Genomic DNA, 24,377 nt, shown 5'->3' on the forward strand with positions numbered 1-24,377 from the left:
CGCACGTTTTTAGACGCCGTACCGTTCCGTGTCAGCCCGGATAAAGAAGCGAACACACCTTACGTCCGCCCCTTAAAAATGCGAGGACTTCCATTGGCTGCGACCTCGTCATATAGTGCGGAGAGGTGGTGGACAAAAAAATCGGCTGTCATTCCTATCAGCTGTGTGAGGAGAGACCGAGATGAGCGTTTTCTGCATCCTGCAAATTTAAACAACAGGTACATGTTTTAAAAAAAAGATATTAAACTTTTGCATTTAACCAGACGTGCAGAGATTGGTGAGTTAAATCTTTTACTCATATATTGCTGTACATGTTGTCGCTGAGTGTTTTAAATATCTTGAAATTAGCTAAATTTAACCTTTAATTGGGTTTCTGTGTTTCCTACGTTTTTACACGCAGTGAAGAGGTCACCGTCAAAACTTTCAGCAGCCCCTTGTGCTTAAGAATAAACTAGAAAAAATAATCTTCATAAAATGCTTACTGATTTGAATGTTCTTGAGTCCCACTAATGTTACTAATGCGTTTTTTCTATTTTAATGCCGTTTAAAGTGTGTGTTTTCAATAGTGCGTAAACGGTGCGTTCACGGTCCTCACTGCAGCGCTGGTGCAGCAGAGAGCAGACATGCCTGGGCAAAGCCACATGCCTCTGGACCCCATTCAAACATATTGGCTCAGTTTATGTCGTGACATCCCTCAAATAAAACACTTTCTCCTGCAACTTAAAGTCGTTTTTTTATTCATTAATTTCATTTAAATCCTGCAAGTCAACGCTGAATTTTGGTGATGGAATTTGATATTGAGATCTCAGATAGTGGTTGGCGAGACATCTATAGGTTTCTGAAAATCTTAATTCATCTATTTTTCTTTTATTATTTATTTATTTTTACAACACACCCAAAATTAAAAGTAAGCCTTACCCATATGTTGTGGCGAGTGTGGATCATTTGATATAGACCACTTATTTTTTGGAAATGTTAGAAAATAAGGGTTTTAGAAAATGGTATGTAAAGTGCTACAAGTACTAGGATAAGTTGTATCGTATTTTGCCTCTTTTATTGCTCTCAAGCAATCATTTTTATTGTTGATTAATGTGACATTTACATGTTTGATTCATTGTCTGGTCTATGAAATGTCAGAAAACAATGAAACATGTGTTATCAGATGTCTTGTTTGATCCGTCCTACAGTCCAAAACCCAAAGATATAAAATTAACTAAATGGAACTGAGACAAAGAAAAACAGCAGAAATGTGAATTTGAGTGGCTGGAACCGTCAATTGTGTTGCCTTTTTGCATGAAAAATGACAAACAATTCATCAATTATTAAAATAGTTGCAGATTAATTGTGACTATTTGAACTGATAAGTTGTGGTGTCTCTAACAGGAAGTGACATATTTGGTTATTACTATTGATAGCCAGTAAAACTTGAATTTTTGCTTCTATATGCACTCTTATTGTGCTCTTCTCCAGACATGGGCCATCTCCTGCTCCACCACCTGTATTTCCTGCTGATCAGCATGCTGGCCTGCCAGTGTCCTGCAGTCAGCGGGCTGTTTGAGTGGCTGAGGCAGACAGACAATCCTCCTCCAGCAGCAGCAGCACCTCCTTCACCTGCAGCAGCTCCGGCACTTCTTGCTAAGGATGCTCAGTTTGAAATAACCACTGCTGATGAGAAGTTTTTGGCTGAGGCAAAACAACTGGAGCTCAGCCCTTTGGATAGCTGTCATCACAGGGTAAATGGACCTCTGAGCTTTAAATTTAGGGTCGCTCACCCTTGAACTCAGGCTTCACTTTGGGTCACCCATGCAGACACGGTCACAGGATGTAGATATACAGTAGCAGTCAAAAGTTTGGACACACTTTCTCTTTCAAGTGGTACTGTCTATGTTGATATTTGTGCATTGACTCCATCTAAAAATAATAGTTTGACATATTTTTTTACATAAACCATTTGCAGCAGCCTCAAACCTCAAATCACAGTACAACCTGACATCTTTGAGGTTTTTTTTTTTTTTAGGGCTAAAAAATGCAGTTACAGTCCCAGACAGCTTGAGGAATGCTGCTGTAAACCGTCTTTGCTATCAAATTGGATCTGGTAGCATTCCTCACAAATTAGTCTAAAGTAGTAGTCCTCAATGTAGGGTCACAGTAGCAGTTGTACACTTTCACTGGCTTGTCAATCACATTTGAATAAAGCTTTGTGTTCTGTCGTAGGTGGTTGCCAGACTGAAGGCGAGCTGTGAAAGCCTCTCAGAGGAGCAGCTTGCGAAGCTCGGAGTCGTTCTGTTTAACTGCCAGGCAGAGATCGAAGGGCGCCGGACCTACCCCTGCACGGAGGAAATGGTAAACTTATATTTCAGAGTGATAAAAAGAGAACAATAAGAGGAGATTGATAAGAAAAAGGGATCACAATTAAATGATATGGGATTTTGGCCTTCATGGAGCTTTTGTTTACCTCATTTTGATGTTTCAGAGTTTAAAAGAGTGTACGGCAGACATGGATTCAGACACATGGAATGCGTACCACATAGTGAGCAACAGAGCGCGCTCTGTGTGCTATGCGACTCGCCAGCAGCTCTTCCGTCGCAGGGCAGAGCACACCGTCAACGCTCTCATCTCCACAGCCACCAGCCAGCTAGATGCAATGAAAGACCTGAAGGTAGAGTTGAGTTTTCTTTTGCCTTCTTATCTCCATGTGCACAGCATGTGATTTAGATCAGGCTCAGATCCTGCTTTTGATTGCATTACAGGAAGGCCAGTTGGAGCTGAGGGAACTGACTGCAGCCTCGCTGGACAAGGTGCTTGAGGGCCACAGTGCCCTGCAGGCCCAACAGGGGAAGCTGCATGAGGGCCAGGAGCAAATGGAGAGTTCACTGAAGGACAACCTGATGCGTCTGAGCCAGGAGAAGGCCCTCATCGCCTCTGGACAGGAGCTGGTGGCCCAGCTCATTCATGGCATTACAAGGAGAATGGGTGAGACTTTCATGTATTCTGTAAAAACATCACATTGTGAAATATTCAGCCTTTTGCATATTTTGCTCCATTTTGGTGTTTATGTGACACAACAAAACATGTGCTTACATTTGTGCATTGTAAAGCCAACAGAGAGTATGTACCACCAACAAGGATGAACAAAGCTTCTTACTTAAATAATAGACAGTGTTTCTAAATTATTCATGTGTATCAAAATATGCATATTGATAGACAATCAGAGAATACATGTGCCAGATGTTTTTCATTCAAGTAAATGCAGTAGTTCATGAGAAAACATGTTAAAAGATGGCCAAGCTGCCATGGATGAACTCTCCGTCGTCCGAACTTTCAATTGAGAGATTGAAGTAATTAGACCTGTTTTACAACTTTCTGTCATGACAAGTATTATCTGATTATCAACCAGTGGTTAGCATGATGGAGTAAAGAGTTAAGTAGCCTGATGGCCTGCAGGGGGCGCTGTTGGACAGGCTTGTGTTTCTGGCCCAGATGTTGCTGAAACGTCAGTCAGACAGCAGTGAGTTGAACAGTCTGTTGGAGGGGTGAGAGGACTCTGTAACACTGTTGGTGGCCCTGCTGGTGCAGCATTTTTTATTACATTTCAACATGATGAGTCTTCTTGTTTACATGTTCTACAGCCAGTAAACACAAATAAAAGCTCTGATTATGTGCAAATCCAGCTCTTTTTTGACAACTTTTGTGCTCCGGCAGTTATTAGTTAAGTTAAGGGATGATTCTGTTTGATTCCTATTTCACAAATAAATGATTGCAAAGAGTCTTAGTCTTAGACAGTTTCATCTACTAAATGAATCTTGAAATGTTCTTCATACGTCTTTCAGATTAGAGTAAAATATTCTCTGGAACATCTGGTTTAGTATATTATGGAGATGTTTACATGTGTAAGTTCTGACTGAGCTGTATTCTGATGAATTATTGAAAAGGTTTCATGTAAATGTTACTACAGTCATTGAGTGTGAAATATTTATCACTTCCTGTCTGTCTTGTTTTTAGAGAATGTCAGTGAGAATTTGCAGGTTCAAGGCTTGGAGGTGCAGGACAGCCACAAGGCGATCGTTAAAGACCTGGCAGATGTCAGACATCAAGCTCAGGACATCTACCAAAAAATTGGTAAATGAGTGATAGTGTCATGAATCAAAATTCATCACAGAATTATTGAATTTATAGTTCACATCAGTGATTTCATGTTAATTTTTTTTTCTTTCCTCTGTGGCTGATCAGACCACAGTATGTTAGAGTTTCTGCAGTACCAGGACCAGACCTCCCAGTACTACACTGACCTGATGAACAAATTGGAGCGTATGAACAGCACGCTGGGAGTCATGCTGCACTACCTGGATAACATGCAGAGCCGCATAGAGGAAAGACTGCACATGATCCAGGGCTACCTTGGCTGGGCAGGTGAGACTCGCACAAAGTTTGTACAACCACTTATATCTTAATTTTTCTCCTTCATAAGAATTTAAAAAATATTATTCATAAAAACATGTTTTACTTTTAGTATAATAGCAACAATTGTATAGATTTAAGAGATTTTTTGAGAAGTTTTGAAAAATGAAGGAACTCAGCTTTTAAAAAATGTATTTAGAAAGAAAATATTTAATTGCACTTAAACCCTCCAGAGCTCATTGTGTTGTGGTGATTGACAGCACTCAATCAGTCCGAGTTGTTATGACGATCAGGTCAATATCCTCCCCCTCAGTCAGTGAGAAAACCTTAAACCTCTAAATATGACAGATTTATTTGTCAGCCTGGCTTAATGAGTTTCCCTTGTGCTTCTTGTGATTTACAGGTTTGAGCCTGACAGCCTTGTGGACGTGTATAGCACATACAGGCTATCTCGTCCTGTGTGCTGTCATGCTGACGTTCCTGCGATGTCCGGGTTTCTCTCGTGCGATGCTGCTGTTCACCGTTCCCATGAACGCGCTAGCTGAGATCAACCAGCAGCCGGCGCTGGATCTCACCAGCCTCAGCCTGCTGCTCCTCACTCTCTCTCTGGGTACAGACCTAAAGCTGCTTACCACACAAATAAAACGTCTCATATGATCAGCTCTCATGTTTGTATCACAATGATGTCCACAGCTCACTGGTGTGTGAATCAGCTGTGGGCGTGCCTCCAGCTCAGAGGAAAGCCGGCTGTCCCGCTGTCACTGGCCTCCTGTGAAATAGTGGAGCAACAGAAGCCGGTTTCATCCGGCCATTCATATCCACCATCCTCTACACCGCAGAAGTGAGTCTTCAGACCTCGTCATACACAGACTTTACTGCAGACACATAAACCGGGTCGAAGAATTTCAATAGTAATTTAAATTAACACAAGTGCCAAGAGACGAGATTAATTTGGTTGAAGCTTTGGATCAAGAGATTTTTATTTCTTAACGATTGTTTGTGTATTTTAATGCAGATCCAGATCAAAATTAAAAACTTTCTGTTAAAAGAATTGTACAACCATGCAGGGATGTATGCAATCTAAATGCTTTCTCTTTAATTTAATTTATCTTTATTCTGTTTGTCCTCAGAGATGAAAAGAACGGTTTCATCCAAGACGACCTGCTGAATCAGGACAGCTTCATATTAGGTGTGAATTATAAACTGTTACAGTGAAATATTTCCTTGTGTTTTACTAAACTTGGTCATTCATGCTTGTTCTCATTTATGTCTTGTATACAGGTGATCTTGGCACGTCAGTCGTGTCTCCCTCTCACAGGAAACCGATACCAGAGTCCAGGTTCATGCCGATAATCGGCACACCGAGTCACTCCACTCCCAGACTGATACCACAAGCAGTTCTGTCAGCGGTGAGCACACTGAGTGAATGTCACTGGAGATATAACTAAAGCTGTTTTTTTTTTTTTGTTTGTTTTGTTCTGGTTTTTTTGGGGGGGGGTTAGCACTTACTGAATAATAAGGAGGTTTCATTTTTATTTTTCAGGCTCTGATTGATGATATCCCCCTGAGGAACCACGGATGTGTTTTTGATGCTGTGAACGACTCGCATGATTTTGTGAATGACTCACGAAGTGCGAGTCCTACTCCGTCACTAGTCAGCAACAGGTCAGTGCTTTACACTTTATCAACATGTAAAGTATGTCATGACTTTTTTTTTTTTTTTAAATTGGAACTGGTCTTTTTACAGCTCTCTGTCAGGTCGTCAGCTGTGCAACGGCGTCACAAAAACAGGGAAGGCTTGTAAGAAGAGAGCCGTACCAGGACAAGAATACTGCCGAGTCCATGAAGGGGGCCACAGCTCCTACCTTCACTCCTGAAATGCACAACTTCCCCTCTTAAGTTTTCTTTGGTAGAGCTCTTCCTCTGCAAAAAAAACAGTGAATTGTTGTCGTGTCGTCACTTTAAGTTCTGCTTGCTTTGCTTGAAGTTTGCTAAAACAGACGCTACACTGGCAGGATTTATAAATGTGTTTTTTAAAGATTTTTATTGACATATTTTAACTGTTCATTTAATAAATTATTTCTTTACCCATAAACCTGTCTGTTTCTGTATTCAGGTTGTTTTTATATCACATCATTAGATTAGTGCAATCAGAAATCAATTCAGACTCCAAACTGTACAAAACGCAGCAGCCATATTACTCCTATTTTAATGTCCTACACCGACTGCCAGTTGGTTTTAGACTTGATTTTATAATCCTACTCATTATATTTAATGCACTTCATGGCCTGATCCAAGACTACATCTCTGAGTTTATCTCCCTTATCAACCTGAACACAGTTTGAGGTCCTCAGGAGGAAGGAGACGGAGCTTTTTCTGTCATGGCACTACTATTATGGAATGACCCACCTGAGAATCTCAGACTTGCAAATTCATTATCTTCTTTTAAGTCACTTCATAAAACTCACTTTTATCATAAGGCTTTCTTATAATCTTTATATTTGTCTTTAATGATGTATATATGGGAATGTGTGTATCTATATTCTATCCTTTGTTGTTTTTATGTCTGCCTTGCAAAGCACTTTGTAATTGCTTGTTTTGATAAGTGCTATATGAATAAACTTTATTACATTTGAGAATTATGAAAACCTACAAATATCCCTTTATAATAATGAAACATGATCAGAAATCTCAGCCTGTCTGAAAGCCTGAAAAGATTCAGACGTTTAACATATTACAGGTATGAAACATTTATTTACTCAGGGCCCATAAATTTGAATTTGTTTATTAAATAAAGTGAATCTATAGCAGGTTATTTAAAGGTCCCACATAAAGCAGGTCTAGGTGCTGTATAAATACTATGAAAGTATCAAAACGCTCTTATTCTGAAACTGCCTTTAAACGAGCCGTTTGGACTTCCGTAAGGTTGTGATGTCACAACTATACGCTCAGGGTTTGCCTTGGAGGGGCGGGAACAAAAACAAAATGTTTATTTGTTATTTACCTAATTTATGTGCACATCATTTCATTTCAGCTCAGTGTGAGTCTCTACTGCTGTCATCTATGTTCATGCTAGTTTCTCTCTTCTGTGTCTCTAAAGCCTTCAACAATGAAGGGAATTCACTAATGTAACTTTGAACAGCTGAAAATGATTAATACACAGAAAATTACTGAAATTATAAAAATGTGCCAGCACCTGGATTCCAAGATTGAAGCAACCAAACTGATCAACACTACCATAGTGAATAAAAATTTGAAAAACCTACATACAGGTGGTAGAAAATAATGTTAACAGTTACACAAGTATTGTTCCTAAAGAGAAAAGTCTACAACATAATTCAGAACCTGATACAGTATAATGTTGCAGACGTGAATTCAAAGTGAGACATTCAGTCCAGCTCACTAAGTGCACAGACAGGAGTGACAGACAGGATCTTCTTCACTACAGGCCTTCTGCCCGTGCAGATGTTGTTTTCCACCGGTTGTTTCCGTTTCCGCAGACATCACCATCATCTCTATTCTCCTTCCCTGTCAACAGAACGGGTCGTGGATCGACAGACTTTGTGCCCACTTGTTTCAGGAGAGTTTTCACTTGCGAGCTGTGTCATAGTTGGCAACGAACCAATCACAGGTTTCCTTCAAAGCTGTGAGAGAGAAGAAGAAGAATCAGTGAGGACAGACAACTGATGCAGTCATCATATGGGCTGTGTGTTTCTGTAGTTTCTCAGACTGATTGAGATTGAATGAGCTGATTCTTCAGGTTTTAGTTGTTATAACCTTTAGTTACATGCAAATGTTGAAAGATAAACCTAATAACATTCCATAAGTGGATTCTATACTGGATTTCAATGAGATAAAACATAACTGAACCCCATAACTACACACACACATACATATATAATTCAATAAGTCAGTCTAACCTTGTTTAAACGGTGTGAAGGTGAAGTCTGGCAGATACTGGTGCAGCTTTGCATTACTGGCTGTCTTTTTGAACTGGCCGTCTGCTTTACTGGTATCATACTACAGGGTGAAGGTCAAGGAAACCACACACAGCTGATCAGACCATCGGCAATATTTTTAGTAACCACTAGACTAATCATGATCATGGTTTTGCAAAGATCACTTGAAGTGTATTTTATGACAGTGCTGGCTGTTTTTCCGACAAGAATTCCAAGTCTCTAGATCTTAAATAGCCTTCAATTTGAGTTATTTTTGATACTTAATGAGGATAAACTTGCAGACTTGGAGAGATAACAGGTTTTCCATCCGAGTGAACAACTCACAGATTTTTTTGCCCAAGTTTCCTAATTTCCTTAGAGAACATAATACCAAATTACCCAGATTACCAACAGACAGTTGCCTCAGATAGGATTACAACAACTATCAACCATCCTTCAGTGGCAGTTGGCTGTTACTTAACTTACTTAACTTGCAGTTTCATCCTTCATGTAACTCACCCCTGAGACTGAATTTTAACACAACAAAATATACATATTTCAGAGTTAACAGCTCTAAACATCAGCTGTGACGACATCAGTTAACTTCAACATTAATTTAAGGATACCACCACTTCGCCTTTAAAGCCCAGCGCTTGCACAACTGCATCTGCTGCTTCTTTGATGGACACTTCATCTTCCTCGCCAACTGGAACCGACAGACACGACATAGAAATTACACTTTACTTTGAGTTGCAAAAAAAAAAAATCAGCTTTCACTATCAATATACGACGTGTATGAGGGACTCACCAGAGAGGATGATCGGATCAACCTCCGGATATTCCCTCAGAACCCACAGGAAGAGACGAGCCAAGTCCAACGAGTAGATGAACTGCCTTCTGGGAGTGCCGGAGCCCCAGACCACCAAGGGCTTCCCTTCCTCTGACCAACAAAACAACATGCACATACACACATTATACATTCACTCATGTATCCCTACTGCTTCTATTTTGTATCTGTGCTTGCTTCATAAAAGAAATCAGATATGATCCAGATAAAATACCAGGTATCATAGTGGGAGAGAAAGTGCTTATGTGTTAAAAATGTGACTTACTTTGAGCGGTGTAAGCTTTGTGGATGAGGCCTGGCAGCACATGACCATCCTCAATGCTGAAGTTGTCATGAGGACCGAACACATTAGTGGGGATTACAGCTGTATAGCAGCGGCCGTGCTGCTGGAAATACGCCCTGTGCAACATCAACACACTTTACCAGACAATTCTAAAATCATAAGACTGTGCACACACAGCACACTGCGTTACATACTATACAACACCAGCAACTGAGTGAGTTTGGTTTGGTTTTATTCTGTCATAAAACAACCTACACATAACACACTTTTCTACATATTCACCAGGAAAACTAACAAAAGCACAAAGATTCAAACCATAAACATATAAGATGGACATGCAGAAACACTAAATAAACTAAATTAAACTAAGTGTTATGCAAAAATTGAAGCATGACACAGGAAAAAAACACTAAAGATTAACTAACCTGTTGTGAACGTCAATCATTCTCTTTGCATAGGCGTAGCCAAAGTTTGACTCGTGGGGTGGACCGTTATGGATCTGGTGCAGAGAGGTAAAAGAAAGTTAGTCGCCATTTTCAAAAATGATACAGACAAACACATGCGGCACAAACAGAAAGGCCTCTTACCATCGTCTCATCGATGGGATAGGTGGTCTTATCTGGGAAGATGCAGGTAGAAAGGCAAGAAACGACCTTGACGGCGCCCACTTCATGTGCTGCCTGCAGCACGTTGTCATTGATGTAGACGTTGTTCCTCTGAAGGGGAGAGACACATCAGTAGTCCATAGTCACAAATCTGAAAATAATCGTCAGAAAACTAGATAAAGATAACATTCTGTTATCAAACAAAGTCGACTTTCCAGTAGGGCTGCAACTAACGTTTGTTTTCATTATCAATTTATCTGAAGACTATTTTCTATAAAACATCAGAAAATAGGGAAAAGGGCCCATTATAATTTCTTAAAGCCTAAGATGATGTCATTAAATGTCTCTTTTTGTCCGATCAGCAGGTCAAAATCCAAAGATATTCATTTTACTGTCATATATAACACATAAAAGCATCAAATCCTCACATTTGAGAGGCTGACACCAGCAAATGTTTGGAATTTACCCTGAAAAAATGACAATTATAGAATAGTTGACAATTAATTTTCTGTCGATCAATTAATTGATTAATCAACCAGTCGTTGCAGCTCTACTTTCCAGTAAATGGAACTTTGGCAAATATCTTTATGACAATAACAGTGGAAGTGGAACTTCCTTTATACCCAAAAGTCCAGGTTATACTTCATGTTCTTGAAAAGCCCTCCCACCATAGCAGCCAGGTGGATGACATGAGTGGGTCGATGTTTCTTAAACACCGCCCGTGTCTCCTCCATGTTCCTGAAGAGAGGCCACACAAATACATACGACTGAGGAAAGTGCAGAGAGTTATTCAGTACCAAAAAGTCTATTTGCATATTAGTAGCAGCTCGTCGACATTCATTCTCACATGAGGTTGGCATCTTTGGAGGAGAGGAATACCCATTCTTCCCCCTCCTTGCCTCCTCCTTCCTCTTTGACTATATGCTGTATGGCCCTCCCAACCAGGCCGGACCCTCCTGTCACCAGCACCCTCATTGGGCCGGTGTGATCCCCCTGACAGTTCATCTGGACAAAGAAAGAGAAAGACAGAGGTTACACCATGGATCCATTGTACAGCACATGTGATTAAATATGATAGTAAGGCCAATATCATTACACAAAGGAGCAGTTAAAGGATGGGTTCACAGCTTTTTAGTCTGTCTTAAAACAATAGTCAGATGCCTAAATGAACACTGAAATAGGATTTTCTTAATCATTCCTCCTGTTCTACTGGCCATTAGAGGATCCCTTCATAATGCACTTACAATGTAAGTGATGGAGACCAAAATGCACAAGCCTCCTTCTGTGCAAAAATGTAATTAAAGTTTATTTGAAGCTAATATGAAGCTTCATCCGTCCAAACAAGTCAAATTATTAACAGTCAACAGGGAAACACCGTCCGCGAAATGAACTGATGAATGACTGCCACGTCATTCATCGGTTTATTTTATAGTTTATAACCTACAGTACTTTTTACATGTCGAGCGACACTTTTTACTGTCGAAAAAGCGACTCTTGTCAAAAGGGTCGAGCGACAGAAAACGTATTTCGGCAGAAAAAAGTGTCGATCGACACTTTAATTTCATGTCGCGCACCTGGAGAGTTTTGTTATGTCGCGGACACCGTCATATTTTGTCGCGCAATGTGATTGGGTAGTGTTATTAACGTCGCCATTGAGATTGTAGTTTTCACGGAATTTCCTGGTTAATATTTGGGTCTGTAACTTTAAATAACGTGTAACATCCTTGTTTAATTAGTCCCGGTCAGGATGACATAAAGAAACTAAACAAGCCGGCTGGAGGACAGCCTCTGGTTACCATGGAGACGACTGAAACCCTTCGCCGAAGCATAATTGAAAACATCGCGTGGCTCTTTAATTTCTGCTGAGCGACACATATCAAAAGTGTCAAGCGACCTACCATAAACACGCTATAACGCCATCTAATTAACTTGTAGCCAATAAGCTAACTTATATTTTCAGACAAATGTATGACAACATCCCAAAGCCAACTTGTTAGTTATTACCGGCTTGTCAGCTCGACCAGCTAACGTTACTTTAGCTGAAGTTGATGTTAGCTAGCAGCTGCTCGCTGTTACATTCATCCGTTTCAACGACTGTTTAGTGATGTGGCAAAGCTAAACATGAATAGCTTTGCGTAAATAATACATCAGGTATATGAATCTTGCTCTATTTCTGCCGACATTACTCTGCTACAGTCAAAAAACTCTGAGCTAACAAAATATATAAAGTAGTCTTACCGGTTAGTTGTAACCAAACACGGCAGGAAAGGGTTTTACCGACCTGTCGTCAAGCTAGATAATATATAACACTGCATTTCCGTTTTATACCTTCAAAATACAGCTTTACTGACGAACAGCTTCCTACGAACACTAAACATATTCAAGTTAGTCTCAAGCAGAGGTGGAATAAGTATTCAGGGTTTACTAATATAAAACTACTAATACAGCAATGTACAAATACTCCATTACAAGTAAAAGTCCTGCAGGAACACTTCTACTAAAGTACAAGCACATGAGTATTATGAGCTTGAGATAGTTAAAGTATTACAGTAAAAGTAATGGTTTTGTCCCTCTGACTGATATATTATTATATATGACACTATTAAATTATTAATACTGAAGCATCAGTGTTAGAGCAGCATGTTACTGTATATACAGTTAGCTAGTTTAGTCCAGTGGTTTCAAACCTAGGGGTCGGGCCCCTCCAAAGGGTCACCAGGTAAATCTGAGGGGTCATGAGATGATTAATGGGAGAGGAAAGAAGAAAAAACAAAGTTCTGATACACAAATCTGTTTTCAGTTGTTTGACTTTTTCTCTAATCTTTGATTTCTGGTGAAATATTGGATCATTTGAACATTTATTGAAATGAAACCATGTGAGAAGTTTAGAGGGAAAAATCACTATTTGGTGGAGCTGTTAACAACTCATAGACATGTGAAATGTGACCCCGACTACACACTGCTTTTTGTAAGCCGTCAAAAGCTAAAAAGGTTAGAAACCACTGGTTTCATCTTTAACAATGTGTTGTATTTTAAAAGCTTGTTATATTATCCATTGTGTCAAATCCTCATCTGAAAAGTAACTAAAGCTGTCAAATAAATGTAATGGAGTAGAAAGTACAGTATTTCCCTCTGAAATGTAGTAGAGTGGATGTATAAAGTAGCATCACATGGAAATACTAAAGTAAAGTACAAGTACCTCAAAACTGTACACAGTACTAGAGTAAATGTACTTGCTGTGATATGATTTCTAACTCTTACTTTTACTACTATAAAAATGAGTTTTCTGGTTTACATCTTCTGAGACGGTAACACTGCACAATTTTTTCTGAATGCATGTTTTTTTGTTTTAATCTGCTCATACTGACAACAGAACTGCTGATGACTGCAGTTTTTTTGTCTGTAAGGGACACGTCTTCATAAATGAAGAGCAGCAACACTGTCCATACTTCAGATTTTTTCAGTTGTTGTGAAAATACCAGAAAAGCCACAAAAACTGTAATTTTCATGTAAAACACTATAAAGCACATCTGATGTTTTGTCTTTGTTGTTTATTCTTGTTATTCGTCTTTTAATTTAAATTTTATTTTACAATTCTTAATATGGTATGTATATATGGATGTTTGCCTGATACATACTCCCCTGTTCTTTAGAGAAAAAAAACAGTTTAGTGTTTTACTCACTGGGGCAGAACACTGAGATCATACAACTGAAACTTTAAGATCCCTTCCACACATTTTTTAAAATGTATATAAAATACTCTACTTTGAATAATAATGTGTCTGATATAGTTTTTCCGCAAAAAAGTTCAATTATCTTCTTTAAATCATTAAAATGACATCTCCTCCTTCTCCCTCCAGAAATTATATATATGCAAATATGTTAATTTCAGAAATTTAACTGCTGAACACAAGTTCATTCTCTGTGTTTGTGCACTGGGGGCTTCAAGTTTTCACATCACACTTGTATGAGTTGAATATTGGACCAGGATTGGCTTCCAAAACTCATTGTTTTTGTGCGTAGGCCCGTCCTTTCAAATTGTATTTTCAATGAGCTCAGAGAAACTTTCCACTTTCAGCAGACGAATGTGAAAACAGCCTTCTAGTGTCAAACTCTGCTCATACATCATTCTGCACAGCGAAGCCCAAACATCCAGCTGTAGAAACAAGAAGTGAGTGAAGGGGAACTTTAAGAATTGCTGTGAAACTGTACTTTAATTTTTATTTTTTGCTTGAAGAAGGATTTGATGTTTTTAATTTTGGTCCAAATTCCAATAAGAAGTGATCCAATATGTGCATTTAAACAGATTCTGACCATTCTTCTGTACTATAGTATGTCTCAGAAACACATTATTGTTAGTCTCTCTAGTGCCCTCCACTGGACAAAAGGAAAGCTGCAGCCACTGAAGCTGCTCTTTTCAATTTCCACCAATTTTGAGTAGATATCACAAGGATCATTTAAGGTTAACAGGATGTATAAAACCGCCTCAGTTTATGTTTTGCTCACCCGGTTGCCATTAGTGAAGCATGTGTTTCCTGCTGCTGATCTATCATTTATTTCAGATAGATGATGAGTCAGAAATTTATCTGTGTTGGTTTCGGCTGGTTTCAACCTCCACAGGGTGTTAATTTCGGAAAATGTTCCTGTTGCAAAATTGTTTTTATACAGCCTGGAGGAGTTATGCAATGAAATTAAAGAAATATGCCACAATGACGATAATATTTGTCTTATTTCCCTATTCCACCATGTGCTGTGCAACCTTGTGGATGGGTACCGTTTCATCTGCTAGGAGATAATGAGATATCTGTCTCAAAGGTTTTTTCTGCCACTCCAATACAATGGAGGTGAATTGAATTTTGTTTGCAATACAGAAAATGCATTTCAAAAGCTCAACAGCAACTTATCCCGTCCTGGTGCATCTTAATACTCCACAGACCTAAATGTGAATATTTGAACTAATGAAGAAACAGTCTATGGATAAAAACTTATATTCCAGCTGATTGTTTCCAGTTTAACATCACATTCACTGTATAACCCATTTGCTTTATTTCTCTTTTACTTACAGTACATCAACATGATATTAATGGCTGATTACATAAGGTCATTTGATTATTAATACCAAGCTAGTAACCCATTGCATTCAATCAAGGATACTCTTCAATAAATGTATGAATAGCTACATCTATGATTTCAGTGCAAAAGCAGACAAAAATACAGTTCTTTAATTAGCAAGCCACAGTCATTGGTAATTAATAAAGCCGTCATTTAAAGAATTTTGCAGATTTTATTTGAATTGGCCCAAAATCTTCTTTAGCTGGTTCTACTGAGGAGAGGAGAACCTGCCAAAGAAGAGGATGGACTTGGTCTTGTTGTGCCTGATAAAGAAGAGGAAGGGGTGGTCCGCTGTGAAGTGTTCCTCGCTCAACATACATAACGCTATCAAGCCAGCGGTGGCTGCAGCCGCCTCTGTGCCTTCCTCGTTCACCTCCACAAAGGCCTTGTGGGCCACCGTGGACAGATAGAGTCCTCCTTGGCCGTTCATGCCGGACAGGTCAGCCTTTCCTGCGCAAAACACATCTTTCATACCCATTTTAGCCAAAGGCTCGTTCAGCTCGTAGTCCTCCTCCAGCTTGAACTTGGGGAGGTGAACAAAGACTTCTGAGTGGATGTCCATGTTTTCCCTGTTGGTCCATTCGTCCAGCTTCTCCTGTGTTAACTCTTTCTCCAGCTGGAACAAAACACAAACATTTAACTGCTTTTCTAGCTCATATTTACCAGAAAACAAAAGGAAATAAACATCAGTTTCAGATGTTCCTGTTGAATCCTGCAATCACTGATTAACTTGCTGTTGTCCCATTAGTTGTGCATAAATTATGTTTTTAATACATGTGGTTGTTAGGTCTCTGTTAGACAAATAATCAGAAAATAGTAAAAAACATAAAGTGAAGTCCTTTACATTTATAAATCCAGAGTAAAGATACAACTACTGATGATTTCAGTCATTTTTATCAAAAATAAAAATGAATCCCCCAGAGTTCAAGGTTAAATTCTTTTGTTGTAAAGTCCAAAATGCAAATATATTCAATTCATAATGTTATAAAACAGATATAAGCATCAAATCTTCACATTTAAGAAGATGGAAAAAGTAAATTGTTTGCTGGATGAACAGCTTAAACGATTAATTATCAAAATTATTGTTGATCAACTTATCAAATATTTGTCTCAGTACTAATCCAGAGTTATTTGCTGTTCCAATGGGTCAAGATTCAGAGTTGCTATGGTACAGCTTCCATTACAACCTTCCACACGAACCAAAGCAAACCAGAACCAAATCCTTACTTCATGGAGGTAGACGTTCTAAGGGTTGCGTACCTTCAGCAGAGGGTCAGAGCCGTCAGTGGACTCCTGTGGCAGCAGGATGAACATGCTGAGCTCATCATCCTTGTACGGCAGCTCCAGGATCTGCAGACCATGCTCAGGGATGTAGTTGAAGGGAAACTTCTTCATCTGGTACATCATCTGGACCGGCTTGGTTTCATTCTGACACACAAGAAGCACAGACCATTGGGGTTTTAAAAGTTTAACTCCACATCTGGTTGGGTCAAAGTGTGTTTCCTGTATTAAAATTTGAATGAATGCATCTACATCTGCTTAGTTTTCACCTTGTTGACTTTAAAGGGCATCTCTTTGGTGTTTGCTGCATCAAAGCGGTTCATCCAGTTTCCCTTGAAGTAGATGGCATTGACCAGAACCAATCTCGTCATAGCACTGACTGTTCCTGGCTTCAGCAGATCTTTAATCTTATCTGAAAGGAAACACGCAGTCGATCATTTATTGCTGTACAAGTTGTAGGTTATAGGTTGTTTTTTTAGTGAAACAAATTCTCACTCTCTGTCTGCTCCTCAACCCAGCTGTTGATTTCCGCTCTGCACGCCTCCGGAGCCCCGATGAAATCAACAGTCCTCAGGTCCGCCTGGTAGTACTTCTGTGTGGCGTCGAGGAATTGCTGCAGGAAGCAGATAACATCTTATCAAGTCTGTCTTATAAAAATGTCTTATAAAAGTGTAAAATTATGTGTGAAAACTCACCGTCAGGAAGTTGCTGGTCTTTTCTCCATAAAGACGGTTGGCTAGTTTCAGGATGTATGACGCAGATGGTGAGTTGATGTCAGCGTTTAGTGTCTGGAAGTCGGCGTGGACGACTTCGCCTGAGCTCAACGAGAGGGCCTGAGTGGAATTTTGGAACAACAGAGTTTATTCTGGGATCAAAACATTCACTCTAAAATAAATAATAGAAGTGTTCCAGATGGTGAGAGCTCAAAGCAAGAATTTTAGACATTTAAAAATCTGGTTATTGGACAAACAAACAGTGGAAACATATTTGAAAATACCCTTCAACTTGCTCTGTAAAGCTTGTTTACGAGCAGATTATATGTGATGTGTTATGTTGTCAAGCCTCTATGCTGTATATTATTGAAATCCTGTACGTGCTTTACATATCGTATATATTTGCATATACCACGTGGCTTCAGTTTGTTTGTTTAATGTTTTATGTGTCTTGTCAGTTGTTTCCATGTTGTTAATGTATGTGCCTGCTCTACATATTATACTATATATGGCCAGAGCTATGTGCACACGCCTGTCTACTAACTCTTGTTTACTTCTGGTCTGGAGCTATTTTTCACATTTGGACTTGGTCTCTAGTTCCAATGAATGTTGCAAAATACTTTGTGGCCACAGTTGAGCAACTGTTCTTCACTTCTCTCTTGCACAAAACTTGATCCATAAAGAAATGGTGGTTTCCCTAGCCTGGTGAGGAAGAACTTGACTGGCCTGCAAAGAGCTCTGACCTCAACCCAATCCAACACCATTGGGATGAACTGGAATGCCAACAGCGAGCCAGCCCTTATCACCCAACATCAGTCTGGATTTGAGCAAATCCCTGCAGCCAGGCTCTAAAATCTGGTAGAAAGCCTTCCCAGAAGAGCAGGTGCTGTTACAGCAGACGATTAATGCCCATGGTTTTGAGATGAAATGTTCAACACATCACACATGGTTGTAATGTTTGTCCGCATACTTTTGGCCATATAGTGTATTTTCATCATAAACCCATCAAGAGACTGAGACTTCTCATTTGGCTAAAGCTAGCATATTATCATAACAAAGTGTCAATAATCTAAATTAAAAAAGTAGAAGGAAGAACTGTCAGGTTTAATGAATTGAAACCACTGCTCAGTTTCCAACTGCAGGTTTTTATACACTTCTGCATTTTATCACTTGTTTCAGAGGCATTTATTGAGGTCAAAGTACAGGTGACATTACACTTACAGTCCCCTCCTCACCTCCGTCAAGGCACACCTTTCAGTCTGTACCTAGATACACACCTAGGCCAATAGTCTATAGCCACCTAATGTGAAAGACAAGTGCACTGAACTTGAAAATTCACAAGCGGTTTTATGGAAACAGGGCAGGATGACTGCATTTCACAATATCTATGACTTTTTATTAGCGGGTTAGATGTCACACAGAGAACATCACCTGATGGAAGTGGTTTTACCTGTGCCATCTGAGTAGCAGTGTCTCCTTTAGCTCCCAGGTAGACCATCGCCAGGGCTGAGCTGATGCTCAGCGGGGAGATGAAGATATTCCCGGCGGGGTTCGCTTGGCTCAGAGTGCGAAACAGCTCCAAGGCGAAACATGTGTTTGAGTTACTGATGGTGGCCATGGTTGGTGATTTACGGATTTCCTGTAATGAGCAAGAACCAAATTGGTATTTAATTCAGCAAAATGCATTTCAGACAAATTTCAAAACTCACAGAAATGCAAATTGTATTTATACGAAACACCGACTAGGAAAGAGAACCTCTACATTTCACATTTTAAACACCCTTAAACGTCAAAATACATCATCCATACTTTATAATCACACTATGCACATACTCCCCAGCCTTGCCCCTTTTGCTCTTGCCTCCTAACACCCCCCACCCTCCCTTTTTTAGTTTTCTACCTGTTGAGGTCTTAGCAATTTATATCTACCTCCTCAGATTTTACATACATTTTATTGTACCCTGCACCATCTCTGTCCGAAGGTAACAGAATCCCCCTACCAGCACCTCTAAACTTAACTAAATAATACGTTATATCTTGTTTGTTTATTCTGTACAAACACCAAAGTGTAAAAATAACAGATAGTGGTTATACAGGGGGGGGGTTGTGCCACACTAACCAGTCACGGTCACAAAGAGGTTGCCAGGCAACCAGCAGAGACCTCAGAAAGTCACTGCACCCACTCAAAAATAGTTTGACATATAACTCCTGGTAAAACTACAACCTGTCATTTTAACACTTCAACTTTTGTACAGATTAAACAAACAATATATAACATGTTAATTAGTGAGCTTTAGGGGTTCTGGTATGTAGGTTTTGTTACATGCTGAGACAAGAGAGTTGTACTGATTAACTCATCTAACTGTGCAATAAATTTAAAACTGTATTTGCCAAAAGTGTGTAACTATTCCTTTAAGATCATCATAGGCTGGAAATGTCCTCGTGATGTTTGATGTTGGCTCCCCGTGTTTCCTGTTTATCTCTACTGTCCACTGTCAGTTAAAGACATGACACCGAAAAATTATCTCTAAAGGACCAGTGTGTAAGATTTGGTGAATGTGTTTTCCTATATGTCTCTGTGCCAGTGGTGGAAAGTAACTAAGTACATTTACTCAACTACTGTACTTAAGAACAATTTGAGGTATGTTTACTTAACTTGGGTATTTCCAGCATTTGATGCTACTTTATACATCCACTCTACTACATTTCAGAGGGAAATATTGTACTTTCTACTCCACTACATTTATTTGACAGCTTTAGTTACTTTTCACATGAAGATTTGACACAATGGATAATATAACAAGCTTTTAAAATACAACACATTGTTAAAGATGAAACCAGTGGTTTCCAACCTTTTTAGCTTTTGACGGCTTACAAAAAGCAGTGTGTAGTCGGGGTCACATTTCACATGTCTATGAGTTGTTAACAGCTCCACCAAATAGAGATTTTTCCCTCTAAACTTCTCACATGCTTTCATTTCAATAAATGTGCAAATGATATTTCACCAAAAATCAAAGATTAGAGGAAAAAGTCGTAAAACTGAAAACTGAGAACTTTGTTTTTTCTTCTTTCCTCTCCCATTAATCATCTCATGACCACTCAGATTTACCTGGTGACCCTCTGGAGGGGCCTGACCCCTAGGTTGGGAACCACTGGACTAAACTAGCTAACTGTATATAAAGTAGTTGAAACTAGCTCCACCTCCAGCAGCTACAACAGTAACATGCTGCTCTAACACTGATGCTTCACTATTAATAATCTTATTGTGTCATATATAATAATATATCAGTCAGAGGAACCAAACCACTACTTTTACTGCAATACTTTAACTACATCAAGCTAATAATACTTATGTACTTTTACTGCAATACTTTAACTACATCAAGCTCATAATACTTATGTACTTTTACTGCAATACTTTAACTCCACCCAGCTGATAATACTTATGTATTTTTTACTCAAGTAGGAGTATTCCTGCAGGAGTTTTACTTGCAATGGAGTATTTACATTGCTGTATTAGTACTTTTACCTAAGTGAATGATCTTAATATTTCTTCCATATCTGCTCTGATCACAGTTTTCAGCGTAGCATGGTTTCAGATAACCCGGAAATAAACCCACACGCGTCTGACTTTAAATCATGTACGTAACATTTAAATATCCTGGCTGGTATGAAACATGTTAAGTATTCTGCATGTATACACATGCTGTACGACACGGTGCGTGGGTTGGATGTGTATGTACGTGCATTACAGGCCTGTCAGCGACATTACCTGATTGTCGTCCCGCAGCGACTGAAGCACGCTCTGCTCGCACGCACCCAAAAGGGAAATCGAAACGTAAACAGGCAAATGTCCCCAAAAATCCACTAGAGAGAGAGAGAGAAACAGTGAAGTCCAGGAGCAGTGATTGTAAAATACAGAAGTGCACCGCAGCTCATTTATACGGAACACTGTTTGTGGACCGGGGCTGTTTGTGGGTGTGACGCATGATTGGGCGATAAATCAGTCGCCTGTGACGATACGTGCTATTATATTGAGGAAGACCACAAATGTTCACAAAGGCAGCGCTATGAAAAGGTTTGCTCAACTTGTAGCACAACTGGAGTGTTGTAAATTTTAATTGTGAAATAAATAGATTTCCATTGTTTCTATATTTCACATGGGTGGGGAGATTTTAGAAGGCGCAAGAGTTCAAACTCCGCCAACACAACCCCACCCTTTTGGTTGGCCAACAACCAAAACTTCTACAATTTTCATGGTATTTTATAAATCATACAATTTCACGCGTAGTTTATGTATTCATTTCACTTTTCTATAATTTTTATCTCCCTAAATGATGGTCTATATGTTCTTTTATAGCCTTCTCTTCATTTCCAGGTCTTAAACCAGGTGGAAAAAATCTAAATATTGAAATTGCCTTTATGTTTTTTATTTATTTGCCTAAAAACAGCCAAATTTTATATTTAGAATTGTAGTGTGTATTCCCATAATGTTAACTCCTCATGTCATTAAAACCCAGAAATGTCCAGAAAGCATTGCAGTTTAACCTCCTGTTGCACTAAACTAATAAAAAAACTTTTTTCTACTTAATTTAATAAAATAGTGATAAATAAATAATAGTTATGATAAACCTCTGGTGTCATTATGACAATTATGTCAGTCGAAATATTTTGTCAAAATTTCAAATTTTACACTGCTCAGATTTTGCTGATATCAGATTTTGATCAACTCAGAGTTTAGGAAAAATGAAAGAAACTGAGACAAAATACATTTTAACTCTTGCCTTACTAAAAACATTTTTAATGGAAATGCTCAAAGAGTGAACAAATGTCCTAACAATGTTGTAAACATAACATTATTTTTTTTTTGATGAATGTGACACTACAGGTAATCAAACTGGGATATATCAAAATAAAATATTAAATAGAAATATTATTGAACACCACTTTTTTGTTTCACTATTTATATATTTCATGTTGTGTTGCAGATCTCTCTCTACAGTACAGTTTATTCTGGTTCAAAGTAGAATTTTTTTTTTTTTTTTTTTTTTGCACACAGCATTTTTCTGTAGGTGTGTCGGTTAAGTTAGCCTGCCTCAGCTAACAGTGAGCAGAGGTTACTCTTTTGAAACATTTCATGTGTAGAAAGGTGTGTCTGCATGATTTATTGCAGAGATTATATCTTGTCTCCACCCGTCACAGAAGCTTACAGTATAGCCTTGGCAACCACTGAAATACGATAAACACTTGTGATTCATGACAACCTTTGGACTCCAGACTCTCTCTTACATAACTACCATCCTATATCCTGTACTACTATAGAAGTACTCCCTCTCCCCTTCTTACACCCGAGTTTTTAACATTTATTATGTGATAATATGATACTTGAGTTTCAGTACCATTTTTCAAGTCAATGCTTTTTTAAAAAAAACCTTACTTTGGGGAATATAAACAATTCACTTCATTTTAACCTTTTTCCATCAACAGAAAATAGCAAACTGCTCATTGTTTCAGTGTTAGGCTGTATTCAGACCAAATCAGGCGATGTGGCCCACAGCTGCAGGGTTGAGCGGAGATGTGTGGAGGGTGTGGGCGTGTTTATTTGTGCTCTAGAATGTAAACTGCGAAATTATCAGAAAATGACGTTTCATTGGTCTGATTCACCAACTGTCTTGTTACCAGCCCTCCCTGTCATCATTCACTCCCTAGCTCACTCGACCACAGCCGCTCTCTCTCTCTCTTTTTCTCTTGTTGTTTTTAAAATGAGTCAGGAAGCCGACAGAAAAGTCCAATTTACTTTTAACGCAATCAAATAAAGAGAAATATACTCCCTTCCTCCTAGTAATGTCTTTGTACTCCCTCATGGCAAAGTTCACAGCTCTGATCAGTCTGATGTCAGGCTGTGATTGGCCACTGCCATACCCTACTCAAATGAATGGGAGGACTGGGAGGACTGATTTTGTCTTAATACAGTTTTAAATCAAATTTTTTTTAAAGGGGACCTATTATGCTCTTTTCCACGTCTATATTTTTATTCTGTGACTCCACTAGAGTAGCTTTGCTCTATTCATAGTTCCTTATTTATCTTATACTGGCCCTTTATGCAGCCCCTCAGTCCAGCCTCTGTCTCTTAACAGACAGTCTGTCTCTTTAAGGCCCCCCTCCCATAAGCCCACTCTGCTCTTATTGGCCAGCTTTCCGGAAGCCTGACAAGGGGCAGCCTTGTCAGAGTCGTGTTAAGTTACTGCTGATGAAAACCCAACATTTCCTGCTATACTGCTTCATATTGAAAGCTTTTAAATCGATACTTTTATTGTGAAGAATTTACAGGAAATGAAAGGTGTTCCTCACCAAATTAGCGGAGCTTCGTCAAACCGGTCGAAACGACAAGATATGGAGATATTTGGAGCTATTTTTTCAGCGGATCAGTTAGAAATAATACAGGGAGGAATAGTACAAGCAGAAACAGCCACAGTGATGATGGTGTTTGATAAAGAGCTGCAGACGACCAGCACACCTCCAACAGGTAAACAACTTATTTTACTTTGCACTGCTGTGTAATGGGAAAACACTCACGGCGTGCCAGCTCGACTCGAGTCATGTCTCAGCAATGGAGAAATGCCATAATGTTAGCGGAGCGGAGCAGTGAACTGGCGTCCTGTGCGTGGAGCAGAAGACCATAAGGAAAAGCATAATAGGTCCCTTTTGAATCAAATTTTCTTAAATAAAATACAGTCTAAAATTCTTGATTTAAATTACATTAGACTGGATTGAATAAAAGAATAAGTAAACAAACTTAAAATCTGACCAAGCTTATGATGCCAACTTCTTATACATTACACTATACTCACATATTTCAGCTGCATCTAAACAGTATTGAGGTTTGATGCAGACCTACTAATTAAAAAATACAAAAAGAGACATTTATTTTGTGTATTTATTTGCACCCTAAACAGAATTTTATTGGCTTTGTTCAGTACTTTATTTTTTTCCAAAGAAAATGCACACAGGATAATACAAAAAAATCTTAAGTAATGACAAAGACAGAAGAACTAGAAAAACTCAGACATCTTTTTAATTAGTGCAAAAAAGGTCTTTATATACCTAAAAATTGCACAAGACAAGAATGCAAAGTTAAAATAGAATCATCTTGCAGAGATGAGTAAAATGCTTGAAATAGTTAAAGAAGGAATTGCAAAA

At 38.9% G+C, this 24,377-nt stretch overlaps 3 protein-coding genes across 4 annotated transcripts; 1 reads left to right on the forward strand and 2 right to left on the reverse strand.

Moving 5' to 3' along the window:
* Positions 1-13: 13 nt before the first annotated feature.
* Positions 14-6,380, forward strand: bmb (brambleberry). The gene is made up of 13 exons (XM_067596202.1): positions 14-218; positions 1,471-1,733; positions 2,215-2,343; positions 2,474-2,659; positions 2,751-2,973; positions 4,003-4,119; positions 4,231-4,410; positions 4,802-5,008; positions 5,092-5,239; positions 5,529-5,587; positions 5,680-5,807; positions 5,942-6,063; positions 6,146-6,380. The coding sequence occupies exons 2-13, from the start codon at positions 1,473-1,475 to the stop codon at positions 6,273-6,275; spliced, it is 1,890 nt and encodes a 629-aa protein (XP_067452303.1). The 5' UTR covers positions 14-218; positions 1,471-1,472; the 3' UTR covers positions 6,276-6,380.
* A 1,006-nt stretch (positions 6,381-7,386) lies between these two features.
* LOC137187366 (GDP-L-fucose synthase-like) lies at positions 7,387-12,395 on the reverse strand. Its single transcript, XM_067596209.1, has 10 exons — positions 12,310-12,395; positions 10,919-11,076; positions 10,695-10,809; positions 10,054-10,182; positions 9,892-9,965; positions 9,449-9,582; positions 9,145-9,276; positions 8,963-9,042; positions 8,319-8,418; positions 7,387-8,042 (listed from the first exon to the last, which is right to left on the reverse strand). The coding sequence occupies exons 2-10, from the start codon at positions 11,074-11,076 to the stop codon at positions 7,987-7,989; spliced, it is 978 nt and encodes a 325-aa protein (XP_067452310.1). The 5' UTR covers positions 12,310-12,395; the 3' UTR covers positions 7,387-7,986.
* Positions 12,396-15,093: 2,698 nt separating this feature from the next.
* LOC137187359 (leukocyte elastase inhibitor-like) lies at positions 15,094-21,166 on the reverse strand. 2 transcript variants are annotated; one of them, XM_067596196.1, is made up of 7 exons: positions 20,950-21,166; positions 18,628-18,816; positions 17,160-17,297; positions 16,960-17,077; positions 16,734-16,876; positions 16,444-16,611; positions 15,094-15,799 (listed from the first exon to the last, which is right to left on the reverse strand). In XM_067596196.1, the coding sequence occupies exons 2-7, from the start codon at positions 18,793-18,795 to the stop codon at positions 15,392-15,394; spliced, it is 1,143 nt and encodes a 380-aa protein (XP_067452297.1). In that variant the 5' UTR covers positions 18,796-18,816; positions 20,950-21,166; the 3' UTR covers positions 15,094-15,391. The 2 variants fall into 2 exon arrangements, with proteins under 2 accessions (XP_067452297.1, XP_067452298.1); XM_067596197.1 differs by lacking the exon at positions 20,950-21,166.
* Between the last annotated feature and the right edge of the window lie 3,211 nt (positions 21,167-24,377).

This window comes from Thunnus thynnus, chromosome 8, assembly GCF_963924715.1.
Source record: "Thunnus thynnus chromosome 8, fThuThy2.1, whole genome shotgun sequence".
NCBI classification, from domain to species: Eukaryota; Metazoa; Chordata; class Actinopteri; order Scombriformes; family Scombridae; genus Thunnus; species Thunnus thynnus.

Excerpts from the sequence above, each read along its gene's own strand:
- LOC137187366 (XM_067596209.1), bottom strand. The coding sequence starts at position 11,076 with ATGAACTGTCAGGGGGATCACACCGGCCCAATGAGGGTGCTGGTGACA. Across the intron at positions 10,810-10,918 it reads TCCAAAGATGCCAACCTCAT|GAACATGGAGGAGACACGGG; the intron begins GTGAGAATGAAT and ends GCCTCTCTTCAG. Across the intron at positions 10,183-10,694 it reads AGTATAACCTGGACTTTTGG|AGGAACAACGTCTACATCAA; the intron begins GTATAAAGGAAG and ends TCTCCCCTTCAG.
- LOC137187359 (XM_067596196.1), bottom strand. The coding sequence starts at position 18,795 with ATGGCCACCATCAGTAACTCAAACACATGTTTCGCCTTGGAGCTGTTT. Across the intron at positions 17,078-17,159 it reads AGACCAGCAACTTCCTGACG|CAATTCCTCGACGCCACACA; the intron begins GTGAGTTTTCAC and ends TGCTTCCTGCAG. Across the intron at positions 15,800-16,443 it reads GCTCTGACCCTCTGCTGAAG|CTGGAGAAAGAGTTAACACA; the intron begins GTACGCAACCCT and ends GTTTTGTTCCAG.
- bmb (XM_067596202.1), top strand. The coding sequence starts at position 1,473 with ATGGGCCATCTCCTGCTCCACCACCTGTATTTCCTGCTGATCAGCATG. Across the intron at positions 5,009-5,091 it reads GCTCCTCACTCTCTCTCTGG|CTCACTGGTGTGTGAATCAG; the intron begins GTACAGACCTAA and ends TGATGTCCACAG. Across the intron at positions 6,064-6,145 it reads CCGTCACTAGTCAGCAACAG|CTCTCTGTCAGGTCGTCAGC; the intron begins GTCAGTGCTTTA and ends GTCTTTTTACAG.